At 38.3% G+C, this 9,265-nt stretch overlaps 2 protein-coding genes across 3 annotated transcripts; one reads left to right on the top strand and one right to left on the bottom strand.

The window, feature by feature from the left end:
- Positions 1-224: 224 nt before the first annotated feature.
- rpl32 (ribosomal protein L32) lies at positions 225-3,328 on the bottom strand. Its single transcript, XM_005740476.1, has 4 exons — positions 3,245-3,328; positions 2,562-2,662; positions 2,272-2,453; positions 225-390 (listed from the first exon to the last, which is right to left on the bottom strand). Exons 2-4 carry the CDS (start codon positions 2,655-2,657, stop codon positions 261-263), a joined length of 408 nt encoding a protein of 135 aa, XP_005740533.1. The 5' UTR covers positions 2,658-2,662; positions 3,245-3,328; the 3' UTR covers positions 225-260.
- Positions 3,329-3,520: 192 nt separating this feature from the next.
- On the top strand, positions 3,521-9,139 carry ssuh2rs1 (ssu-2 homolog, related sequence 1). Of its 2 annotated transcripts, XM_005740474.2 has the most exons (13): positions 3,521-3,888; positions 4,015-4,079; positions 4,621-4,722; positions 5,384-5,459; positions 5,638-5,767; positions 5,902-5,962; positions 6,169-6,290; positions 6,385-6,447; positions 6,537-6,619; positions 6,728-6,820; positions 6,946-7,051; positions 8,345-8,452; positions 8,572-9,139. In XM_005740474.2, exons 1-13 carry the CDS (start codon positions 3,866-3,868, stop codon positions 8,710-8,712), a joined length of 1,173 nt encoding a protein of 390 aa, XP_005740531.1. In that variant the 5' UTR covers positions 3,521-3,865; the 3' UTR covers positions 8,713-9,139. The 2 variants fall into 2 exon arrangements, with proteins under 2 accessions (XP_005740531.1, XP_005740532.1); XM_005740475.2 differs by lacking the exons at positions 3,521-3,888; positions 4,015-4,079 and adding an exon at positions 4,122-4,362.
- Positions 9,140-9,265: the final 126 nt, after the last annotated feature.

Genomic DNA, 9,265 nt, shown 5'->3' with positions numbered 1-9,265 from the left:
ATAGCTCTTCCTTCCACGAGTGATACTCCTTTGAATGTAAGAAATAAACCAATTTTTATTTTATAAATGCACATTTGACCAAATGTATGACGAAAATCTTGGTACTAATTTTGATCTTTATAGTATTACTCCAGGTTTAAATCGGTTTCATATATTCACACGAGTCTTTTTAAAAACAGCCAATTAAGTTCAAAAGTGGAAAAAAAAAAAAGATCCAGAAGCCATTTTCCATTTTTAAGTCTTTATTGTGAATAACCAGTTTATTCGTTCTCCTCACTCCTGAGCCTGGCGTTGGGGTTCGTGACCTTAATTGCCAGCTGAGCTGCCCTCTCCACAATCAGCTTCCTGTTCTTGGAGGAGACATTGTGGGCAATCTCGGCACAGTGAGTCCTACAGAGGCACAGAATCACATTCGGTTAGTGAAAAGGTGTCTTCAAGGAAATATAAGCAACTGACATGTGACATTTTTGTATTTATCCCAAATAAAATAATTCTAAAGAGTTTAGTCTGTCACAATTTCAATAAGCACAAATTCAATCACAACTTTATGGACATTAGCAAGATGTCAAAATGTCAAGCATCAGGATTCAGTCCATGTTCTGGCAAAGACAACCCTCTGAAAGTGGTGCCACAAATTACATGAAAACTATGCAGCTGATCTGACCCTCATCTTTACTGACCAGACTAGCATCTCTGTGGACTTATGCTTACACCTGGTTCAAAAAATAAGTTATTTTTAAAAAGAAGACGTGAATGAGAAGAATCAAACTGCTCCCTTGAACCACAAACCATATGCCTAAAGTTTGTCTGTCCAATACAGCTGAGAAACTGGGGTCCACATCCTCCCGTAGCAAACAGTCTGAGCACTATTAGGGTTCTCAACACGACCTGTCTTATGGGATCAATTATATGCCTTCTGAATCAAACTAACCGCCGAAACACTGAGTAATCTCAAAAAAGATCAAGTCTCTGAAAACAAGCTAAGTGGCTTTATTATAGGTTTAAAATCTTTTTGATAACCAGAAACTGTGTACACGTACAATAAGAAGTGAAATTCCCGCTGTGTCTGACCATGGGAGAAGAACTAGCATTTCAATGTAGGTGTTTAAGTGTTACAAACTTCTTTCCTCTAAAAACTGAACCCTCCGCTCTACTTTTAAACAGTGACCAAATAAACTTTGACAACAAAACATCTATTAATAGGATGTTGGGAATTCAGTTATTGTGGAGGTACATTGACAGTCAACTTCCTCATACAAGATCTTTCTTTTTTTTTTTTACATGACATCTGTATTTCTGGTTATCAGACTGTTAGGTTATTATATTAGTCTCATGAACTAAAACCACCTTTAAAAAATATTATCAGGGGATGAGTGGTGTCTTTTCTGGCCATGGCCTACAGTTACAAAATTAAATATCCTAAAAAAACAAACAAACAAAAAACAACAAAAAACAAATTTGGGGCTCATATAGTGGCTCAATCCTTCCAGCGTTTGGTCTCACTTGTTGAGGTTTGAGACATGTGACAAAAGTATGCAGCTACTTCAATATACTGGAGGCAAAAATGTCATTTTAAAAGTCTTTGAGTGGCGACTGATCAGATGGGCTAAGGGTAAAGATGGGGCTTAAAAATTACAGTCCCCTGTTATTTTTCTTAGGTGGAAGGCCAAAAATTGTCAAAAGCAAAACATCTTTAGGAGGTAATACTAAACCAGCAACAACTTTCACCAGAAAAATGCCAAGATGACTGTGAATGGAAACATCACTCACTGTTGAACCAGTCAGTGCAACTGCAAACTTTAAATATATGAAATGCTCATCGTCTTTTGCACACATATCTCAGAAAAGTCATCAGCACTATAACATGATAAGTTTTACTTATTGGGGTTTCGCTGACTCAAGCAGCACCTTGTGTTTATGGACAAATACCACCAAAATGCACAGGCTTCTGCTATATTAAACCTATTTCTTTACTGTACATGATCTCAACATGCATATATGCACAGTCACAGTCTTAGAGGCTTTACCTGAACAAGGAAGACTCCGTAAAATTCTTCAACATACTTTAACTACACAAAAACAATTACTCTGTCTCCCTGTAGCTGTCTAATTTAATATAGTGTTTGCATACTTTTAATTATAATAAACTTTTGCACAGACATTGGGGAAGAAACCTATGTATGACATTATTCCAATACAAGCCATTTGGTGCACCATGTCCTCTACATCTACGGCAGCAGTAATCTACATGCATATGCATTCATAACTTACTTGTTGCTCATCAAAAGGACTTCGAGCTCCTTGACATTGTGCACCAGGAACTTCTTGAAACCAGTTGGCAGCATGAACTTGGTCTTCTTGTTGCTACCATAACCGATGTTGGGCATCAGCATCTGGCCCTTGAACCTCCTGCGGACCCTGTTGTCAATACCTCTGGGCTTGCGCCAGTTTTTCTGTAGGGATATGTGAATAAACGTGTAGGTAATATAACTCACTGACATGAGTTAGTCCCCGCAGGTAAACAGTCCAAAACTGATGGGCATCTATGACATGACACTTACCGCGATCTTGACATATCGGTCAGACTGATGGCGGATGAACTTCTTGGTTCTCTTTTTGACAATCTTGGGTTTAGTGAGGGGCCTGAGGGCTGCCATGGTGACTGAGGACAAACCACATGAAAAGACAAGTTTAGCACAAACTCAACATGCCAAGCCTCACCGTTGCTGCACTATATTCTGTCAATTACAAGCTGAAACAAAAGACAAGCATAGCCTTTATGTCTCAAAACATCTACATCTACTCCGAGAAGTGAGTCTCAAAGCAAACGTGCAGACCATCGTTAGCTAGCGTCTCCGGTAGGCTCAATGTTTAGCTAGCTAGCCAAGCCATGCTACTCTACTGTAAGGACTTCACATGAGTTTGAGGTTAAACATAAATACAATTACGTACAACTACTTTTGTTTTCTGTCACGTATTAGATTTATGAGCAGAATATATTTCTATGAGAAATTTAGTACAGCAGGCCTTTGCTGAAGACTACAACTCCATTTCACGTCGATGGCGCTGCCAGCCGGTAAGTCTTTAGCACCAGCACTTTGCTCAATTTAAGCACATATCGCAAGACAAAACTATAACTCGTAGCCTGTACATATATAATAAATGTCAATGATTCGTGAACCATGTCAGGATGGGCGAATAATGCCCAAAATCTAGCGGATTGTTTCAGATTGTACCAACTCACCCGCCGATGTAAATCCAAAAGGGACTTCGGGGATGGCGGAAGGAAAGAAAAAGGACTTCCGTGAGCATTGCAAAGGATTATGGGTGCTGTAGTCTATAAAAAAAAATGCAACATGCTTTTTGACTCAACCGGATTGTCTTTGTCAAAACTGTTTTAGCTACATATTTGGACTCTGGTCGTTTTTATTATTCGTAAAGTGTTTTGATACCTTCCGGTGGTGCTCTGAGGCTTTTAGCTGTAAATACACCATTATTTGTAACACGCTCCCAAAACTTGGTGCGTACTTCCTGAGCGGATACTTTCTCTTTTTGGGGGGAGTGTGTATGTGCTGGGGTGGGTTTTTCTATACTTCTCTAAACTATCAATAAAACACGGCAGTTCCTATTTTGAGAAAACCAGAAATCTTTTTTTTTAAAATCCTGTTTGACTGCTGCAACCAGAGCTGGCAGCTGTGAAAAACTGGGAACGTAACGCAGGAGTGGGGCAATAAAAGGCGAATGATCAGTCTTATGTCACATGATTGATGTCTTGTGATGAAGTGACAGTGCATGGTTCTAGGTCACATCTGAAGACTTTGCACGGTGTGACTTTTCTCTCGTAGCTGCCGTGAAACGCTTTAGAATGGAGCGACAGCCTTTTCTGAGGTAATGATCGCGTTATTCTGTATTTCTTTGCTTTAAACTTTAACCCAGCTCCCATTTTATTGTATTTATTAAATTTTTTGCCCCCCCACTCTGATTATCTTAACTTTCGTTTCCCCTTACTTGCAGTCAGCCAGGCAGAGATTATGGAATAAATAATCCCGGTTATATACCAGCAGCTGCGGGGACGCCTGGTAAGATCTTTTACCCTCCTTGTTATTTTCTTACTCATTGATACAGATTGTTGTGATAAAAGTAATAGTTATCATCTTCCGGCTGTGGGAGTGACGTCATCGCGGCGTACAGGTTAGGTGTCTGTCGCTGGAGAAGTCGTATGTAGTGTAACATAAGACTGCTGGGGGTGTAATGTCTAGCGAGATTTAAGGAAGTTTTAAGGAAGTGAGATCAACCCCTGTCTGAAGTAGTTGGTGCGGGAAAAACAACTCAGTATGGATACGAACATGGAGTTGCACAAACGTAAGTCACATTGCACCCTAACAGCTTTATAGGATGTTGTGAAGCAGTGACGTGTAATTTGGACAATGCCCGGAGATTTCAGAGTAGACTGAGTGATGGAGTTTATTTATTTATGTATTTATTTTACAGCTTTCTTTTCCCGGTTTTCTTTTTGGTTTGACTGTGATTCGTGAAAATGTCAATACAGGATTGAAATTTTATACAATTTCAAAGTCTGTCTGTGGCTATGAGTGAACTGGTTCTTCTGGTTTGTTTCAGCAATGTTTGCCCCACCCGTTGCTGAGTCCATTGGCCCCACCGCTCCTCCAGCCAGCATGTTTGACAACATGCCTGGATATGAAGGAACAGTCGCTGGGGGAGGTATCGTACGCCGGACATAGTTTGTTTGCGCCACTATGAATGTCCTATGCGGAGGCTCAAATGGTTCAATAAAAACACATTACAAAAAAAAAAAAAAACATCTGAAAATGTTACACCTTGTATGCTATGCTATATTTATACTTAAAACACAATTTTCCATGGCTGAAAGGGAAGAAGACAATGAATGCAGTACTCATAAATTAATATTTACTTTACATCATGTTACAGCGTACAATCATATAACAAAAGAATTATGATGATGAGGTAACATGCATCAATAATTACAGATTTTACAAATATTTACATTATTTACCTAGTTTTGCAAGGTTCCCAAATACACACTATATGCTCTACTTTGGGTATACTGAAAATATGAGGTGTTAATACAATCAAATGGGGGTCTCGGATTTTTCTGCAGTGTTGAAAAGTTGCCCTCAGCTTTGTAAATCTTTGCAAAGTACAAGAAAATGTCAGTATAAAAGATACCAGATCAATATTTATAAATAAAACTGGACGTTGTCAGCAGGTTTTTCAGATATGATTAATCGTAGTTCCAGACTCAGAGAAAAACTCAACTGGCCAGCCTTTGAGGTCTAGCGTTAGGCTTGTCTTTTTGTTGTCTTTTTTTATTGTATGAATCTAAAAACGTTTTGATTTTAAGGTGGATTTCTGCCACCTCCCATGCCCACATTCCCAGCAGCGCAGCCTGAGCCTGCACTGGATCAACCCCAGTGGAAGTAAGACTCAAACCACTTTCTTTCACCATACTAGCTCATGATATTGCAAAACATTTTCGATGATCGGATTTTAGGAAGCAAAAAAAATCTCAGTGCCTCAGCACCCAGACAACTGAAACTTCATATTAAAAGGGTACACAATGTGACATATCATATCACCTTCCCTTATTACTGGCAGCATTCCCTCTATATCTGAAAACACAGCCCGGGACGCCTTACTCCTGTTTGTAAAGAGTAAATGCTGCTACAGTTCTGCACCAGCAAAGGATGGAGTGATCACTAACATGGAGGCATTCAATACATATAGGGTAAGACGAAGTAGGCTGTATTTGGAAAAACCTGCACAATGACAATCAAAAATAACTCTTTTTTTTTTTTTTTTTTTCTTAACATTACAGAGCATGAATTAACAATAACCAATACAAACATTTATGTTTTTTAGTACCGCCTGGACACTTTCACTGAATCCAGATCTACAGAGTGGAGTCACGAACCATACACAGGTACAATGCTGTTTAAATAAGTGTCCTTTTTTAATGTTAAAAAATAGAATTACTCTTAAGTCTGAAGTAACATTATGAATTTCATGTCAGACAAACAGTCCAATAGTCAAAGATGTAGATCTGCTTATCAGCATGTTACAATGAGCAAAATTCCATTAGCTTTCAGCTGTCAGCTAGCTATTTAGGATGCATTTTATTTGTACCAGGTCAGACGGTGGATGCCTATGCCCAACAACCTCCAGGGCCTTGGGATCTTCCTGCTAAAACCCCCCAATTTTTTTTGGATGACAAACAATTTATTAAAGTTCCCTACACATCATCTGTGAAGGTAAGCTGTGGAAAACACATTAAAAATAACTACTTTTACTTTTTAAAAAAATGTTTTGTTTATTTTTATCTCACGATAAACATTGCATTCACAGCCCTGCCATAATTGTTTGGGAATTGGCCGAAAACCATGCAAAGACTGTGCCGGAGCTGGTAACGTAAGTTTTTTTGCACGGCCCTCAGGAGAAAAAATGATAAATGATAAAATTCCTAAAAGCCTTTTCTTTTTCTTTTTTTCTCCTGACAGAAAGTTTGCTGGGTGTGTAATGGATCTTGTTATCGTCACGGAAATGATAGGTGCACCCACTGCAGTGGCAGAGGAAGAGAAAAGTAAGCATAAACCACAGATTTCTTATTTTTAGGGTCAAACAGGGTCATGTATTATGAATCAAATTTTTGCTTTTTTTGTGAAGCAAAATGATAGTTGTTCTTTTACAGTTGCAGTTCCTGTCATGGGCAAGGGTCGAGGCAGTGTGACATATGCAATGGAAAACAACAGCTCCTGGTTTACATCAAGCTCACTGTGAAATGGTGCACATTGATTAAAAATTACTTAACTAGCTTAGCCAGCGCAATAGTCTCTTAATAAGATGAATCTCATTCATATACGGTGTAAAGCTGCTATAACAGAAGACTGAATTTCCTCTTGCTTCCAGGACTAACAACTCTGATGCCTATGTTGTGGAACAGTTGAGTGGACTTCGGGTGGAGAACCTTAGCAAGGTGTCTGGCAAGGAGCTCTTCAGAGACACCCAATACATGGTATTCTGTCTATGATGATATTACTATCCATATTTGGTGTGATACCTGGTACGCCGCAAGAAAATAATTGAAAATAGATCATTATATATTTGTAACTAAAGAAGGAAAAAAAATACCCAGAAAATTTTCTGTTGATTATAATTTTATTTTAAAGTTTGTGACAGAACAATTTGAATAAGACCGAATAAGTATGGCTTGTTTGGAAGAGATGCCAGGAGGAAGCCTCTTTTCTCTAAAAAGAGCAGCAGCACGGCTTAGGTTTGCAGAGTTGCATATGAGCAAACCACAAAACTTTTGAAACAATGTGCTTTGGGCAGATGACACTAAAGAGAGATGTTTGACTGTAATGCACAACACAGTTTTTGAGAAAACCAAACACAACATATCAGCTTAACCCCTTAGCAGTCCAATTAGTCCCCTAAACCATCCAATGTACCGTGGGCGGTACGTCCGACTGCTAACAGGTTAAACACTTCATACCAACTGTTAAGCACTGTGGTGGAGTGTTGATAATTTAGGCTTCTTCTACAGGAATAGGACCCCGGGCACCTTGCAGTCATTGATGCGTCTGTATAGTACAGTCACATGTGAGGCAATCTGACAGCTAAAGTCAATATCCAGACCTCAACCTGACTAATATGCTGTGGCAGGACTTTAAAAGAGCTGTGCATAAACAAATGACCAAAAAAATTCAATAAACTGAAGCAACATTATAAAGCAACAAAGTGAGAGACTGATAGCAGAAAACGACTACTTCAAGTTATTGCTGCTAAGAGTTGCTCTGCAACATACTGAATCATGGGCTGTACTTAGTTTTTCCCAGGACTGCATAGAGCCATGTGAAAACATTCACATGGCTCTATGCAGTCCTGTCCTGACATTTTACATGACTGAATATTTGGAGCATCTTTAATCACATTATTATTCTCACTAATGTTGCAAGAAGAGATGATATGTTAAAACAATATCATTATTTTAGCCCATGTTGTATCTAACACCATTTACTGTACATCAGGTTGTTACAACTAGGAAAACATTGGAGACCACAATGACATCAAACGCATCCTGTGAGACCATTGTGTAGGACTAGTTGCTTATCTGCTGCTTTATCAACTTATCAGAGCTTATAACTGTATACCTTTGCATTTCTCGTAATGTAAAAATTAAACGCTGTTTGTTTGGGGTTTTGTTTTTTTTAAATCTGCTGGAGCTATTTAACAATAGGTCAGTGCAGTTTAAATAGTCACATTAACTCGGTGCTTAACTTAAATTCACTGTGAACACCCTTTGTAGGTATACCCACTTTCAGGATTCCCTGACACTTCGGTGGTGAGTGCTTCTCAGCGCCTTGTCAGTGAGCACCAGGGAAAGTACATGCAGACATCACGCATTCTACAGCAGGTATTTTTTGTCAATATTATATTAAAAAACATTTGTTTATCTATTATCTAATGACTTGGTTAGTTAAAGAATAATTTAGCAGCATGCACCCTACTCATATTTTCTTTCTCTGTCTGCAGCGTCAAATCATAGAGCTGATCCCCATCACCAAGGTCACGTACACCTGGAAAGGAAAATCAAACATCTACTTTGTTTATGGAAACGAATTCAAAGTTGACGCAGATGACTACCCTGCCACCTGTTGCTGCACTGTAATGTAAACACAATAGCTGGGCATATCAGAGCCTTTTACTCTTACTAATTAAACCACTAAAAAGGAGATCATATTTACATACTTATGGTTCTATTTTGGTGATTTAAAAGGGAGCTGTGTGACATATGGGCAAAGATGACATTATCAAAGTTTGATGTAATGAGGGAGTTAAAGGAGGCATTGAATGTATCATCTCACATATTAGTGGAACTGAAAAGGCTTGTCTATTTTTCGTGTTGCATGTAATGTCAAAGGTAAGGGATAGCAATTGTTATGTTTTTGTTTTACATGCAATTTTAATGTACTCACAGTGTAAACTCTAATGATATGTTATATGACTGTTTATATTAACTGAATCCTTTTGCATTTTCTTTGCAACATGATAGTAGTGATTCCCCCCCCATTATCAATAAAATCAAATTTATGATACCGTGTATTTGTATTTCTTAAAGCAGGGTCATTGTTAATTTAGAAATATATATTTTTAACACAATCAATTTCCGGTTGCCGAAGTATGTTTTTATTTTTTTATTTTATTTTAATATGTATGATTGTGTAAT

The sequence above is a fragment of the Pundamilia nyererei genome, unplaced genomic scaffold (assembly GCF_000239375.1).
Source record: "Pundamilia nyererei isolate P.nyererei 1_Seehausen unplaced genomic scaffold, PunNye1.0 scaffold00100, whole genome shotgun sequence".
NCBI lineage: Eukaryota > Metazoa > Chordata > Actinopteri > Cichliformes > Cichlidae > Pundamilia > Pundamilia nyererei.
This window is presented reverse-complemented; position numbering and strand designations above follow the sequence as displayed.